General features: G+C 43.5%; 1 protein-coding gene across 1 annotated transcript in view; it reads right to left on the reverse strand.

Moving 5' to 3' along the window:
• The window catches only part of LOC139419314 (teneurin-3-like), a 405690-nt gene that overhangs the window by 303725 nt on the left and 83756 nt on the right, over positions 1–18209 (reverse strand). Inside the window, exon 2 of the mRNA XM_071169258.1 lies at positions 10078–10468. Coding sequence (XP_071025359.1) covers positions 10078–10336 — 259 coding nt within the window. The 5' untranslated portion in view covers positions 10337–10468. The remainder of the gene's footprint in view (positions 1–10077; positions 10469–18209) is intronic.

An 18209-nucleotide genomic window follows, 5' to 3' on the forward strand; every position in this document is an offset into this window, starting at 1 on the left:
TAAAGACTCTTTCACAAAGAACAAGGTTGAGGACATCAATAGTTTCAATAAGAGAGGAGCTGGAGTCTTTTATTGTAAATGTCAAGTATTTCAGAGATATTTAAGAGAGTAATTCAGTGGCCTTTTACAGGAGAACACAGGGAGTACAGCTGATCTAACTTGAGACTGGCAGTAAAGCGAAAACACCTTGAATCCTGTCACTAACAGATCATCTGTCACATTAAAACCTCTTCATGACCCTATCTCCTAGTGATGAGTGGGGAATCTATACAGTTACATATCGGGATATTATTTTTGACCATATATCATATCGTATCGTTTTGACTATCACAATATTATTTTTACGCTAGCTGGCTGCACCTGCACCAAAATGTGTCTTCAGAAGTGATCAACGTGTGTTTTCTCCTGGCTCTCTCTCGTCTCTCTGCAGCAGACACATATAGTGAGCAATATGTTTGGAACATCAAATCACAATAAAATCACAGTATCGAATTGCAAAACATATGGTATCAGCACCTAAGTATAGTGATTATACTGTAACGTGAGGTCCCTGGCAATTCTCAGCCCTAATATCGCCCCCAACCCCCCCAAGGCCCCTTCTGACCTCCAGCCCCCTGACCCTCAGATCCATCCTAGCACTGAGAACCAGACAGACAAACCCACTCCCTCCTCCCCAAGCCTTATTTGTACAGTATTTGACCAGTGGCAGATGGATAGATAGATGGCTATATAAACTGAACAAGAATATAAAAGCAACATGCAACAATTTTAAAGATTATACTGAGTTACAGTTCATATTACAGAAATCAGTCAATTGAAATAAAATCATTAGGTCATAATCTATGGATTTCACATGACTGGGAATACAGATATGCATCTGTTGGTGACAGATAACTTTTAAAACAGGGTAGGGATGTGGATCAGAAAACCAGTCAGTATCTGGTGTGACCAGATTAAAGTTGACAAGGCTGTTTATGGTGGTCTGTGGAATGTTGTCCCACTCCTCTTCAATGGCTGTGCGAAGTTACTGGATATTGGTGGGAACTGGAACACGCTGTCGTACACGTCGATCCAGAGCATCCCAAACATGCTCAATGGGTGACATGTCTGGTGAATATGCAGGCCATGGAAGAACATGGACATTGTCAGCTTCCAGAAATTGTGTACAGATCCTTGCAACATGGTGATGTGCATTATTATGCTGAAACAGGAGGTGATGGCGGTGGATGAATGGCATGACAATGGGCCTCAGAATCTCGTCACGGTATCTCTGTACATTTAAATTTCCATCAATAAAATGCAATTGTGTTCTTTGTCCATAGTTTATGCCTGCCCATACCATAACCCCACCATGGGGCACTCTGTTCACAATGTTGACATCAGCAAACCGCCAGCCCACACAACGCCACACAATGCCCAGTACAGTTGAAACTGGGATTCATCCGTGAAGAACACACTTCTCCAGCGTGCCAGTGGCCATTGAAGGTGAGCATTTGCCCACTGAATTCGGTCACGACGCCGAACTGCAGTCAAGTCAAGATGGAGGACAACGAACACGCAAGTGAACTTCCCTGAGACAGTTTCTGACAGTTTGTGCAGAAATTCTTCGGTTGTGCAAACCCACAGTTTCATCCGCTGTCCAGGAGGCTGGTCTCAGACAATCCTGCAGGTGAAGAAGCCAGATGTGGAGATCCTGGGCTGGCGTGTTTACACTGAGGTTGTGAGGCCGGTTAGACGTACTGTCAAATTCTCTAAAACGACGTTGGAGGCGACTTATAGTAGAGAAATGAACATTACATTCAGCTCTGGCGGACGTTCATGCAGTCAGCATGCCAATTGCACACTCCATCAAAACTTGAGACATCTGTGGCATTGTGAGTGGCATTTTGTTGTCCGCAGCACAAGGTGCACCTTGTAATGATCATATTGTTTAATCAGCTTCTTGATATGCCACACCTCTCAGGTGGATAGATTATCTTGTCAAATTAGAAATGCTCAGTAAGATGGATGTGAACAAATCTGTGCACAAAATTTGAGCAAAATAAGCTTTTTGTAAAATGTATGGGATCGTTTACTCCAGCTTATGAAAATGGGATCAACACTTTACTTGTTGCATTTATATTTTTGTTCTGTATAGATAGATACACTACATTACCACATTTATGTGGACACCTGCTCGTCAAACATCTCATTCTAAAATCATGGGCATTAATATGGAGTTGATCCCTCCCTTTGCTGCTATAACAGCCTCCACTGTTCTGAGAAGGCTTTCCACTAGATGTTGGAACATTGCTGCGGGGACTTGCTTCCATTCAGCCACAAGACCATTAGTGAGGTCGGGCACTGATGTTGGGCGACTAGGCCTGGCTCGCAGTCAGCGTTCCAATTCATCCCAAAGGTGTACGATGGAGTTTAGGTCTCTGTGCAGGCCAGTCACGTTCCTCCAACACCGATCTTGACAAACCATTTCTGGTGGGGTAAGTTTGTCTATGGAGATTGCATGGTTGTGTGCACAATTGTATACACCTGCCAGCATTTGGCTGAAATAGCCAAATCAACTAATTTGAAGGGGTGTCCACATACTTTTGTATAAATAGTGTAGATAGATAGAGAAATAAATAGATAGATAGATAGATAGATAGATAGATAGATAGATAGATAGATAGTGTAACGATATGCGCTAAGAGTCGGGAAGTGAGTTCAGGGAGTGTTTTAGTAAAATAAACGTAACATAATAAAGAGTAAGAAACACTAACAGCACACAGACATGGAACAGAAACTATGACGCCTGGGGATGGAACCAAAGGGAGTGACATATATAGGGAAGGTAATCATGGAGGGGATGGGGTCCAGGTGAGTGTCCTTATGCGCTGATGCGTGTAACGATGGTGACAGGTGTGTGCCATAACGAGCAGCCTCGTGACCTAGAGGCCGGAGAGGGAGCACACCTGACAGTACCCCCTCCCCGGCGCGCTCGGCTCCAGCCGCGTTCAGCTCCAGCCGCAGGACGCCAACCATAGGGACGATCCCGGGGAACAGGAGCGGACCGGTCGTCTCCGCTGCGGCGCAGAGACCTGACGAACCGCCTGAGGAGTGAGAGCCTGATGAGCCAGCTGAGACCTCACCGGTTGCCTCGGTCGAGGCACGGGAACCTGTTCACCCGGCTGAGGCATGGGAACCCATCGAACTCTCCGAGGCATGGGAATCCGACAAACCAGCTAAGGCCTCCCAGGTAGCTCCAGTTCTGACACCCGGACCCGACATCACCTCCAACACAAAAACAAAAAAAACTCCCTGATGCTTCCCTTTGGTGAGGCATCATTCTGTAACGATGGTGACAGGTGTGCGCCACAACAAGCAGCCTGGTAACCTAGAGGCCAGAGAGGGAGTACACATGACAGATATATAGACAGTTGGAAGAGAAGAGGGCTGTGTTCCAAGTGCACTATATTTTTTATATAACTAGGCAAGTCAGTTAAGAACAAATTCTTATTTACAATGACGGCCTAACCCCCCCCCCCCTAACCCGGACGACGCTGGGCCATTTGTGTGCCGCCTTATGGGGCTCCCGATCACGGCCGACTGTGATACAGCCCGGGATTGAGCCAGGGTCTGTAGTGATGCCTCAAGCACTGCGATGCAGTGCCTTATACCGCTGCACCACTCAGGAGCTATATAGGCAATAGGGTGTAATACTTTTGACTAGGACCCATAGGGCTCTGGTCAAAAGTTGTGCACTACATAGGGAATAGGGTGCCATTTGGGACGCCACAGAGAAGAGAAGGGGGAGAGCTATCTCCCAGGTGCTAACAAAATAGAAGCTGACAGGTAAATGGGGCCTAGCTAGCATCTGGGGAGTCATTTGGACTGGAGGTGTTGAGTAATGAAAAGATCCTGCACGGGCTTGAAAATAAAGAGAGAGAGCGAGAAAATACAAATAAATCCTGTACTGACTTTTTTTTTGTGATGGGGGTTAGTGGGGTGCAGTATCAACTGACCTAAAATCCCCAGTGAAAACACAGCTTCTGTAAACAGCGCTAGCTCCTAGGCGTGCAAAAAAGGGACTATCAGGTTTCATCTGACTCTCAAATAACTGCAGGGGCTTAACATTCTGTTACCCAGGGTCCCACGCTCGACTCCCAGAACCCCGACCGTTGTGTCTTACCACGACCAGGCCTGACTAGCTAACAATGTTAACGGGTAGCACAGACGCAATGCATGTTTGGGGTCGACTACATTGCAGTAGGATTACGCAGAATCACTCATCTACAAATCTTGCATCCCAAAAGTTAATTATTATATGATTAAGATGAGTGATTCTGCATCTCGCCTTGCTCAAGCAGATCCCCTGAAAACATGCTAGCAGTTAGCAGAACTCCCCATATTTTCAGCACCATAGGACCAACGACCTAATGGAAAACTCTCATTATCAAACGGAGGGAGACACCCTCAACTTTTATTTTATGGGGCCCCCTGAAGACTAAAATCACCAGTAATTCAGATCAAAACTAGTTTAATTTAGCAAATCTGTTCCTAAGCATTCCCACGAATAGAAGGGACATATGTGATCGTGTCTCAATGTCATCAAGGTATGAAAGGATTGTTATTTCAAATCCAATCTCTTTTAGGGCTTAGTTGTCATCAATTTACAGTGTTCGACCAATTATGGTAATTATGTTCTGGCCACAAGACCATCCGCTCTGATAAAAATCTGCTAGTCTACCCCCTGCTCTAACGACTGAAGTAGAGCATGACGAAACAACTAAAACGATACATACTTCAGTGAAACACGACTTGCTAAAGGCAATTTATACCGCGTTGGAGGAGCGAGCCAAATGCCTAAAGAAATATCCAACGCAAAACAAAACATCCGAAGGGGAATCTATAGTCTCCTAATGCAAAACATATCATCGCTGAAACACAACTGAAACAACACATAGGCCTAATGCTGTAGCGCAAAATAGCACGCTATGATACAGTCCATTTTGCTTAGGCAGAGCAGAACGCATTCCGCAGCTCAAGCTGAACTCGTTAGCATAACAAAAACACGGTTCGAACCATGCTAACATAAAGGGCACTTCAGTGCTGGCCCACTGGGCACAAACTGATTGAATCAACGTGGTGGAATAGACGCTGAATTGACGTCTGTGCCCAGTGGGGAGTGCTAACAAACTGTATAACGCTAAAGCAAAACCCAACAACAAAGAGCACCTTGGAACGGCCCATTGGGCTAGCCACTGTTTCAGTGCAGGAGGGCACAACGCCAAGCCCACAAGGCCCAACGATAAATGCCCTATAAAAGCATTACTTAAGGGTTAATAATGTTGGCTGGCGTGTAGGAAAAGGCAAACCATCAATGGAGGGCCTCTGGGTACACAGCAATAATTTACAACGAATGAAGCAAATACATGTCTGCAATTTATCAACTCAGAGAGACAGAGTGAGTGAGAAAGAAAGAAAGAGAGAAAGCTAAATAAATTCATGTTTGGCAGAGGTAGCTGTGTTAATGATTGGTCTCATATGTGGCTGTACTTTGGTTATATCTAATGCGGTAACATTATGCAGGCTGAAAGGAATTCAAGACCCACTAGTATTGTAGAAAACAATCTAGGCACAATTCATTTACATCACAAAAAAACATAAGTAACAAGGTACAGTAGTTTAACTAAGCAGTATAACATTAAATACAGTAGATTTGGAGCCACAGAAATAATCAAATTACTGCTATCTCTATGGCAACCATTCGTTGAAACCCCCCAAATGAATCAGAGAATATTTGGCAAAATATTTCTCAATGAATTAACAGATAAAAATCCCAAGTGTAGCGTACAGAGACTTAGTAAGAGTGTCTTCCTCTCGCAGGCAGACAGAATATGGTGTGTGTTTGTGTGCATGTGTGTTCTCGGGGAGGGGTAATGTGGTGCAGATGGGAGAGAAGATGGTGGCTGCTCTACTCTGTTATGTTGTCCTGGCAGATAGACTGGTAGCTAAGGCACTTCCAATCTGTTTGGTGATTTCATAAATATCTCAAGGCCTTGAAAGCGTAAAGTCCCTACTTCAAAGGCGACGCCGCCACCACAACAAGACAAACAGCAACAACAGCCGTCAACAATCATATGAAGTCATCAGGGTGGAGTTAAGGAAGTGTTCCACATTAAGGCTTTTATGTCTAATTTATACTGAACTAATAATGAATCAAAACATACAACACATTACAAATAACCCTAATAAAACAATAACATAATCATATTTGTGTTATGAATAATAACATGAATAAATATTATAGTTTTAGTATAGTTTTACAGATTTAAATATTTTCGGAATATGTCATAGAACAAAGTACTTAGAAATATCTGAGAGAAATTCCTACATTTGTTACAAATGGTACAAGACACAGTAACCATGGATCAAAATGAACTATTTAATTATCTGGGACCTCATATGCCAACACAACTACAGGCATAGAATTAGGAATTGAAATACTATATAATTGTATAGGATCTCTATGACTACAGCCAACAATACACTGTATAATTCATCTTAGGCCTATTAAACATTCTACTACAATTGAAGTGGCTTGCATTTTATGTTAGGGAATTTTAAAACATGATCCAATTAAAAATAGAGTCTGTGATACATAATTCATTTAGTTCCTTTTTTAACCAACGTTAATGATTTCCTGCAAAGCTAAAGTCTTTTCTCTCGCTTAAAGACATTTATGTCACACCTACATTTAGATCTAGACTGAATTCCATTCTGTGGGTTTAGCTGCCGTGGTGATGGGAATAGGCTGGCTAAGAACATGCCTGAACATATATATACATAAATATATATATATATATATATAAATACGGTCACAAAATTATATATGATAATCACTGAATAGCAGCAGGAATAACATTTCACAGCATTTATATGTAAAAAATTATATAATATAAAAATATATATATATTCGTGACCGTGACCGTATTGATATATAAAAAAAACTATCACTAAATATGGTCACTAAATGATATATGATAATCACTGAATAGCAGCAGGAATAATATTTTTTACAAACATTTCACAGCATTTATATGTTAAATATATATACATTTTTTTACATTTAAATGCTGTGAAATGTTTGTAAAAAATATTATTCCTGCTGCTATTCAGTGATTATCATATATCATTTAGTGACCATATTTAGTGATAGTATTTGCTTCAGTAATAAGTTATTATATTACTTTTGAATCCTTATTAGATTAGTATACATTCACTCTGAGAACGTGTTCTTCCAGCTCAGACTAGTTAATACTCACTCTTTTTGGGATAATGGAAAGTGTTTCAAGCCGTACTACTTATGCAGTTGTGAAAATGACTGTAATATAAACGTATTACCTGTATCTCAGTGAGAGGCTACTGTATTCCATAGGCCTGGGTAAAATGTCCATAACAGTGACAACAACTATGGCTTATTTCTTTTTAAAATATCGAAATATTTAAGGGTACAAGATTCAGATAAATACATGCTTTATCTCATTTAGGGTAGAGTATTATTTAACTACATTTAGATTCAAATAAGAAAATGTTGTTCTCAAGCTACATATAAGTCATCCTCATTGTGAATTGGTTCTGATGCATGCCATGCCCCACGTGGTAGTAGAATCCAGAAGTTTCACAGCACGGCCAAATCATTGGTTGATCAAAAAAATATGAAAAATCTTCCACATTCCCTCCGAGATCATTTGCATTATAAGAAGGATAGAATATTGACTGTTAAATCTGTGGATAAAATACTGTCTGGAGCAAATCTTTGATCTAGGAATAAGAGTGACTACAAAGGCTTGTTAATTACAGACATAACTAAGATAGTCACTGCAGTTCAATTAAAATTATATTAATTTTAAATGAACGCCAATTAGTGTGGCAATGAAAATGTACATGATAAGATAATTAAAGTCATTACCTTTTTTCTCTCCAATATTTATGAATTGTTAATTGGAGTGGAGGAACAATCAATGAACTAGTAATGAACTTCAAAGTACTTTTGTTATGTTTCTGGAAAATATGGCTGGACCTGGTAAAACGCTTTGCCTCCATCTTTCCACGAACCAGTTCATGTCACGAGTTCAAAACAGTTTCAGATCTATGCGCTCGCTGTGCGTTATAAAATCTAATAATTACAAAAATCACTGTTTTTTTTATTTTATCCCTGATGGGCAACAATTCGAATTATTCCAGCTTTAGTCCATAAAGTTTCACAAATGACTACTGTCCCACTATTATTTCTGAAGTGACCAAATCATTTAGGTCAACGTCAAACCCATAGAATTTGAATGAATAGAATGGTCAAATAGATTCAAAACCCAGAACTATTTCTATGGTGTCACCATATTAATATACATAATAAACAAACGGTGCTAGCTATATTAGCTTAGCATAGTGTCACCATAAGCTCCTATGTTACTGTCAGTGACTGGGCGAGGAGACAGAAAGAGGTGCTTAGCCTTGAGGCTTTGAATAGTAGTTAAACATTAAGTTATTAAGTCTGTCGAGCGATGGCTGTGGCCCAACAAGTCAACAAGTCTAGTGACCGAGTGGCCCACTTAGGGGACTAGCTCAGCCAGCGAGAGGCAGAGAGGGTGTCGCTATAATAATTTGGGGGATGCTTATATTTGTTCTGTTACACAAAAGTGGGTCGCCATTGTACAGCGCCCCTGGAGCAATTAGACTTTAGACATGTTTTTCCTTGTCAGCACCTTACGTCGCAGTTGTAAATGAGAACTTGTTCTCAACTGGCCTACCTGGTTAAATAAAGGTGAAATAAAATAAAAAAGTGTCCCAACACGCTAACCTCGAAGCTACCTGCCGCCCCCATCTGTCTCATGTCTGTTAATATGGGGAGGATGACATACATAGCCCCAACCTACCCAGACTGTTACCCCTTTCCTTAACCCAATACCCCCATCTACCTGTCAACACATTACCCCTGGAGCTCCTTATCAGATAGACAAGCCCCAGTGTTCATGTTCAACACTGACCATGCAGCTATTATATATCATTTAGCAGAGACCTTTTAATCCAAAGCCACTTATGTATGCATACATACATTTTTACACACGAGTGGAATCGAACCCACTATCCTGCCGTTGCAAGCGCTGTGCTCTACTACCAACTGAGCTACAGAGGACAAGCACCTAGTGAGACACCAACGAGAGAGGTAATGAGATTCTTTCTTTTCGGATTGAAACCGTAGCCAGAACATGTTTTCTTCATGACATAAGTGCACTGTAAATGTAATTGCACCGCGTCCCTTATCCACAGAAACTGATTCCTGATAGGGCTGGGTCGCGTCCTTGAACGCACTTTAAATCTGAAGTAGTCGGCCCGTTTCCCTTATCTAAGGTAAACATTTGAGCCTCGGCCCAGCTTGGTGGCATAAGTCAACATGGAGGGGTCCCACCTGAGGTAAACGTATGTAAACAGAGACAGACTTCACCTCTTAGGGGCCAAACTAAGGAAGAGTTCAAGCAGGTACTGCTGACCGTGACTACAGAGTAAAATCTACGGACAGCTTGAAGTGGAATGACACAGGTCCTGGTACTCAATTTAATTTTACAGTCCTGGTGATCATATTTACATTTGACAGTACTGGTGATCATATTTACATTTGACAGTACTGGTGATCATATGTACATTTACAGTCCTGGTGATCATATTTACATTTACAGTCCTGGTGATCATATTTACATTTACAGTCCTGGTGATCATATTTACATTTACAGTCCTGGTGATCATATTTACATTTCCAGTCCTGGTGATCATATTTACATTTACAGTCCTGGTGATCATATTTACATTTTACAGTCCTGGTGATCATATTTACATTTACAGTCCTGGTGATCATATTTTGGAGCCAATAGTCAAGGTGGTATAAAAATTGGAGGTGATGGATGATACTCTGTACCGGTAAGTACCAGGCCCACCTCAAGCACTGCCTACATGGTCAGCCACAGGGCAGCGCCCCTAGAGCATGCTAGGTGCCTTGCTCAAACGCACAACGGCAGGGGGATAACTACCTAGGCTAAATAGTACCTTGTCGGGTGTACTCGTCCTGTTCACGGTGCACCATCTCCTTCACTCTGCTGCTGTACAATAGTCTGGAGGAGTCCTGGTGGTCGAAGGCCTTGAGCGTCTCGCTGGAGCTGTACGACTTCTGGGTGGGTACCCTCGGTCCCGGGCCACCGCCGCCGCCGCACTCCTCGCTGTCGCCGGACGAGCCCGTGTAGCGCCGCTCCTTGTCGCGCCTGCTCTTGGTCAGCGAGCAGTAGGGCCTGCGTTCCTTCACGTCCATACTGCCAGCATGCTTCGCCGACCCCGGCAGATAGACACAAACACGGCACGGACCGGGATGCTGGAGGAAGATGGGTGGGAGGAGGTGGAGGAGGGAGGGTCCGCCCAACCCGCTCTGCTTAGGCTCGGCTACCTGGAGAGAGGGAAGACAGGGAAAGAGAGAGGGAGGGGAAGAAAATGAAAGAAAAAGTGTGAGACACAGCGGTCAGATAGCGCTAAGCTGTGCACTTAATCTTCCCGGGATCCTGAAATCCTCCCCACCTTCTGGAGTGTTCAGCGGTGCTAGTGTGTGTGTGTGTGTGTGTGTGTGTGTGTGTCTCGGCAGGGTCTGAGTGCATTGGAGTGAGGAGAGGCAGGCAGGAAACAGCCTTTAGGAACTGAAGTAGGGAGGGCAGGGGTGAGAGGGGAGTGGGAGAGGGAGAAAAAAGCCGGGGAGGCGGGGAGAGGAGGGGGTGACTTAATTGATTACTCCCGTCCCCCTGATCTGGTATGTGTCTAGAGTTGCTGATAAGCACGACACATCCCTTAGATAAAAATGCATGTGCGTGTGCATGTGTGTGTGTGTGCGTGTGTGTGCATGTGTGTGCGTGTGTATGTGCGTGTGCATGTGCGTGTGCATGTGTGTGTGCGTGTGTGTGTGCATGTGTGTGCATGTGTGTGTGTGCATGTGTATCAAGGAGGAAGGGGAAAACATTTTCAATCTTTCATTAAGCCCTGCTGCCATCGAGAATTAATCAAATCTACAGACAACATCCTGAGAACAAAAAATAAAACGACATACTTGTGTGTGTGTCAGAGTAATAACCATTGCATGGAGTCCCCCCAGGGGTACTTTTCAAATATTTATTAGCCAAAAAACTTTCTCTCTGCTTCTAATTTTGCGTTCTGATCATTGCGGCCATTTTAATTTGGAAATGTTGGCTGGCCCTTTTCTGGAGGTCTCCCAGAGATTGTGCATGGCTGCTCTTTCTCAAACATATATCTTTTTCCTTTTCTTTTTCAAGTCAACAACATATTTCTTGATAAGGTTTTCCTGCGTCAGTTTTCTAAACTCGTCCCAGATGATAGCAACGCGAGGGAGGCAGTTGGGAGGTTTGGAAGGTAGATTCTCCCTAATGAAATGGGGAGAGATGCTTCTACGGCCCTATAACATCTGCGATGCCGAGAACACACGGAATCACGGAATCCAGACATGAAAACAGATTTCATGAATATTCAATAAATGTGTTGAACTTAGTAGGGAATCAACTAAATGTACTGAAAATGTATTAATTTGCCCAAGTTTATCATAAGACATGAACAGAATGCATCAGTGATTTGTATTTCCTGGAACTTTCTGAAGAGGCAGGGAGAATTCCCCTGTCTGTGTATGTGACTCTTTGTATAGATTTCTCAATTAAATGTTAATTATAAAATAGCCTATGCTTACCAGGCAGAAGGAGATCATGATTATTTGCATCAAACCAGTGGGTATTTGCTTTGCAAAGTCTACCATCACATGTACTCTACAAAAATACTGCTAAACCACTGCCTCTTGCTAGGTGCATACTGGAATTAAAGGGTAATTACACACAACAATGTAAATTGAAAGAGTGGTATCCTGATGTGGTTTAAGCACTGTTGTGGATTTACAACATCCAATTTAGTTGTATTTCTATTTAAAAAGTGGGACTGTGAGTGCGTAAAAAAAAAACAGGGTCAAATTGAAACCTGGAAAAACGTAATGGAGAAAACAGAATTTGGGATAAAACTAACGCTAATCAGGCAAAACATAAAAGAGATTTGATAGGGCTATGCTTCTGATCAGAAGAGGAGAATATCATCATTTCTCTGCCTTCTCTCTCTCCTCACTATCAGGAGGAATTGAACAGATGACAAAGAGAGAACAGGCGTTATTTAAAGGGTAACGTTACGGTATGCCAGGCTGCCGCTCCTGGTTGAAACGGTTGACAGCATCATTTGCTTTCCCCCCACACAACTGTGTGTGTTATTGGGTCTTCCTAAGCATGGCAGTGGATAGACAGAGTAGGGGGTTTCCCTGCCATGCCCTGGGGGCTGTGGGCTGTCCCACCTCATGGTCATCTTCATTTTGATTTGTCTTTTCATTTGTATTTATTCCACACACCAAATACAAACATACACATACGAACAGCAATTTACAGACAAATACACACAACGACGACTCAATTCTCATCTGCTCAGACCCAAATGCTCACACCCCATCCCTAGTGCCTGCCTTATTGTTGCCGTTAAATAGTATCAATTTGTTTCTCATTCGCCCATGTTATTTCAATATTTCAATAATCAATCATTACATTTTTACATTGTATTAATAATGGCAGATTGATTGATTCCTAGGTTTTTCGTGGTCATGTTAAATAGATAAATAAGTCTGCTGCGGTGGCATATCAGCAGCCCCAACAACGACAAACTATCATTCATGAATATTAATAGATACAGTATGAGGAGAGGAAGAGAGAGGGAGAAACAGAGAGCGAGCGAGCGACTGAGGGAAAGACGGCTCCTCACACTGCTGGTTTATAGTTTTGTAAAAATGTACCGAGGCAGACAGGAGGGCAGAGTGACAACTGAGTGAGTGAATGAGTAACGGAGGGAGGGAGAGAGAGCAGGAGAGGTGACTGATCTGTGAGGAGTGCTTATGGGGGAATGAGACTTAGTGAGTGAATCAGATCAGCAGCACTGTGGTGATCTGTCAGGACCAGTCAGTTAGACAGACCAGGGCTGAAATTAGGATTAGCATTTTGTCACCTACCAGCCACACTGGCAGGGCAGCTGCAGCTCTGATCCTCACACCATGCCCCCCTGGTAGGGCCCCTTACATGGCCCCTCACGGCCCCTAGCTTCACATCCTCAGCTGGGACAACCCAGCACTCCACTGCTAGTAGTGTGAAATAAATCATTTAAATTCACACACATTTGTTGTCTCACAACTATTCCCCAGGTCGTTGCTGTACTGTAAATGAGAATGTGTTCTCAGTCAACTCACCTGGTAAAATAACGGTAATAAATATATATACAGTGGGGCAAAAAAGTATTTAATCAGCCACCAATTGTGCAAGTTCTCCCACTTAGAAAAAGATGAGAGGCCTGTCATTTTCATCATAGGTACACTTCAACAATGACAGACAAAATGAGAAAAATAATCCAGAAAATCACATTGTAGGATTTTTTATGAATTTATTTGCAAATTATGGTGGAAAATGTCTGTCATAGTTGAAGTGTACCTATGATGAAAATTACAGGCCTCTCTCATCTTTTTAAGTGGGAGAACTTGCACAATTGGTGGCTGACTAAATACTTTTTTGCTCCACTGTATATATCATTTTTGCACACAGTCATTAGTAGGTTTATCAAACACAGATTATATTATTGGAAAATATAATTTTCTTCAATGTTTACAATCATTTTCAGCTTGACTTAATACTAATGTGCTGGATTTTATACAGAGAAAACATTATTAACGTCTCCTCTGAACATTATACATATTTAAATTGTCAAAACATTACACTAAAACGGATTTAATCACTGAAAACAATTATTCATTCAAAGCCAAAATGGGTAAATGTGACCAATTTGCCCCCCTCCGGTGACACAAAAGAGAGTGACAACGTTCATCTGATTTGTCTGAGTCTAAATGAAATTAGGTCTGGCTGATCAAGTGCATTATTGGTCATTAAATTCCTAATTAAAAAGTGCTTTGGTTCAATGACTGGAGCCAGAGTTTTAAACGGGAAAAGAACACTGTGGCTGCAACACTATTATGGTAATGTGTTCACATAATAACATTAGCCAAGATGAAATCATTTGTGCTTCAATCAGAAACACAGACAGGAGAGAGTGCTGTAGCTACACAGTTATACTTCAACAACATTTCAAGGGAGATGTTTCAATAATTGAAAGCTATGCATTGACGTATTTGAGCTACCGAGTGGCGCAGCGGTCTGAGGCACTGCATCTCAGTGCTAGAGGTGTCACTACAGACACCCAGGTTTGAATCCAGGCTGTATCACAACCCGCCGTGATTGGGAGTCCCATAGGGCGGCACACAATTGGCCCAGCGTCGTCCGGGTTTAGCTGTTGTAGGCCGTCATTGTAAATAAGAATCTGTTCTTAACTGACTTGCCTGTGTGCTTCAAGGCAGAGTTCATACAATGAAATGCTGCTGGTTCATATAAATGTCTGTCCTGTTTTACCTTGGATTTCTTTCTTTGATTTGTCTTCTTATCCTCGTCTCTTTTCATGGAAACTTACAGTCGGATTTTGATCACAGAGAATAAAGGAAGTTGAGATGCTGTCCGTTGCCCTACCTGATGGAAAACACCCAAACTAAAACAAATACCCAAATTAACAACGACTAAAACCTTTCATTGTATTTGTGTGAGTTCTTAACTGACGCCAATGAACGCTGCAACAAATCTAATTAGATCCACCACTCAACTGTCATTAGAAAATACTAAGTAAACATACACTTGCTAAACCCATGGGCCAACTGAAGTGAAGGGCTTTTAAACAGGTGAGAGAGAGAGAGCTGTAGAGTTTCTGTGGTTTTACAGTGGAACAGCAGAGCAGGAAAATCTACTCCTGTGACAGACAGGACTGTTTTGCATGTAAGTACATTACCTACGCCAACACACACACACACGCACGCACGCGCGCACGCACGCACACACACACACACACACGCACACACGCACACACACACACAAACCAGCTGCTGCTGATGTAAGCTCATTCCTGTTTTATTAGTTCCCTTCCCCATGTTCTTTCAGTCTTCACTATGATAAAAAGATGCAATTGTGATACCTGTGAACACACACACACGCACACACACGCACACACACACACACACACACACACTAACCCGGTCATATTCTCTCGAGACAGTCAAACACCTCATCAGCCATGAACTGTGATGCTGACTGTCAGAGAAAACAGGACAAGTGGCAGGTCGGCCCAATCAGTGTGTAAGTGTGTGAGTCAATCTGTGTGTGTGCATTAGGCATGAGTGTAAAGTCATGAGATGACGTCTGAGTTGACGGAGAGGATTACTCTTTTTACCTGAGGATCTAACGCACACGCAGCCCTGGGGAGAACACACACATTCTAGACACACGCGCGCGCACACACACACACACACACACACACACACACACACACACACAACCTGCCAATAACCCCTGGGGGTGTGTGTGTGTTTGTGTGTGTGTGTGTGTGTGTGTGTGTGTGTGTGTGTGTGTGTGTGTGTGTGTGTGTGTGTGTGTGTGTGTCTAGAATGTGTGTGTTCTCCCCAGGGCTGTTTACGGGGTGACCTCAGAGAGGTGCCTGAGAAAGCCTGTTGCTTCACCTCAGGGACACTCTGCCCCCTGCTCCACAGGACACACACAACCCCGCTGCCCTCCTGTCTACAAACTACCCCCTCTGCCAGCTCCCACAGGGGCACTGGGTTCAGCCAGCCACCTCAGGCAGTGTTTGTCCCCTCTTTCTAGGTAAGGCCATCTGGTACCACAGAAGTCTGAGCAACACACTCTGCTCATGTATGTCACATGTCATTCAGCATGAACACGTAGATCAATGCCTCACAGCATGAGAGAGGGAAGGAGGAGAGGAAGAGGAGAGAGAGACAACAAACAGAGAGAAAGAGGAGGGTGGGGTAGGGAGTGCAAGCAGTGAAGCAAGAGGGACAGAAACAAGGGAAGAGAGAGAGAGAGAGAGGGAGAGAAATAAACTATTTGCATTGTTACAAAACTGCATATAGACAGTATTATTTTGGAACTAATGCTAATAAATCCCTTAAATTGGAGAGAGAGAGAGAGAGAGAGAGAGAGAGAGAGAGATAGAGATAGAGAGAGAGAGAGAGAGCCAGAGATAGAGAGAGAGAGAGAGAGAGAGAGAGAGACAGAGATAGAGATAGAGAGAGAGAGAGAGAGAGAGAGAGAGAGAGAGAGAGAGAGAGAGAGAGAGAGAGAGAGAGAGAGAGAGAGAGAGAGAGAGAGAGAGAGAGAGAGAGAGAGAGAGAGACAGAGAGAGAGAGAGACAGAGAGAGAGAGAGAGAGAGAGAGAGAGAGAGAGAGAGCCAGAGATAGAGAGAGAGAGCCAGAGAGAGAGAGAGAGAGAGAGAGAGAGAGAGAGAGAGAGAGAGAGAGAGAGAGAGAGCCAGAGATAGAGAGAGAGAGCCAGAGAGAGAGAGATAGAGATAGAGATAGAGAGAGAGAGAGAAGTTTAGGGACCTGTAGTTTACGTACTAAGAGAACAACAGGAATTCCTCCATCATCATTTACTACCACCGCCATCCTTCACTCCTTAAAAAACACTCCCTACACACTTCTCCCATGCTACAGCTTGGAATCATCAGGCGCTGCTATTCCACTATCCCACTGTTTTTAATGTGTCTCTTTCTTCTCTTAAATAAACACGGGATCCCTCAGTGGAATGATACAGAGCCAAGGCACAAGGCATCCTTCCCGTAATGTGAAGCAGACATGGGGCGGCTGCAATTTCTTACAGGTTTCAGGGCTGCATTCATACAGCGTCTCAGAGTAGGAGTGCTGGTCTAGGATCAGGTCCTCCCTATTCTTATAATCGTAATCATTATGTTATAAAAGACACAACTGATTCTCGATCAGCACTACTACACTGAGACATTTTAAGAATAATGGCGCAGGCATCCTTGCCATAATGTGAAGCAGACAGAGCCGGTCGGGGTGGCTGATCTGCATCTATTTTAATGGGTTTTTCAGCTCTGGTTCAGCTCTGTCTGGATCTGGTTCTCCTCACTATGCTGCCTGGCTCAGTACTGAAACCCTGCCTGCCTGACTCAGTACTGAAATCCTGTCTGTCTGACTCAGTACTGAAACCCTGCCGGACTCAGTACTGAAACCCTGCCTGCCTGACTCAGTACTGAAACCCTGCCTGCCTGACTCAGTACTGAAACCCTGCCTGCCTGGCTCAGTACTGAAATCCTGCCTGCCTGACTCAGTACTGAAACCTTGCCTGCCTGACTCAGTACTGAAACCTTGCCTGCCTGACTCAGTACTGAAACCCTGCCTGCCTGACTCAGTACTGAAACCCTGCCTGCCTGACTCAGTACTGAAACCCTGCCTGCCTGACTCAGTACTGAAACCCTGCCTGCCTGACTCAGTACTGAAACCCTGCCTGCCTGACTCAGTACTGAAACCTTGCCTGCCTGACTCAGTACTGAAACCTTGCCTGCCTGGCTCATGGAAACATTGTATAACAACCTACCAATTGTTGCTGGAACTCAAAGAAAGCAGATTAAAGAGGAAGGAGACAGAGGAGGTTGTGACAACTTTGTTTATCCCACAAATGTTATCATAAAACATGGTGGTTTTCTTTTTAATCTCACGGCAGCAGGGAGATTATGGGAGTCATCAAGATGCGGAACGAGGGAGTGGCGGATAAGGAGAGAGAGAGAGAAAAAGAGAAAGAGAGCAAAGAGAGAGAGAGAGAGAGAGAAAAAGTGAGAGAGGAGGAGAGAGATAGCCTGACCCATATATACTGTGAGAGGATGTTTCTGTGTGTTCCAGGTTGCCTTGAGGTTACCTCTCTCTCTCTCTCTTTCTCCCACCCTCTCTCTTTCTACACACGGTCCTCTCTCTCTCGCTCTCTCCCCCCTCTCTCTTTCTTCACACGGTCCTCTCTCTCTCTCCCCCCTCTCTTTCTTCACACGGCCCCCTCTCTCCCCCCCTCTCTTTCTTTACACGGCCCCCTCTCTCCCTCTCTCTCCCCCCTCTCTCTTTCTTCACACGGCCCCCTCTCTCTCTCTCTCTTTCTTCACACGGCTCTCTCTCTCTCTCTCTCTCTTTCTTCACACGGCCCTCTCTCTCTCTCTCTCT

This window comes from Oncorhynchus clarkii, chromosome 10, assembly GCF_045791955.1.
Source record: "Oncorhynchus clarkii lewisi isolate Uvic-CL-2024 chromosome 10, UVic_Ocla_1.0, whole genome shotgun sequence".
Classification (NCBI taxonomy): Eukaryota; Metazoa; Chordata; class Actinopteri; order Salmoniformes; family Salmonidae; genus Oncorhynchus; species Oncorhynchus clarkii.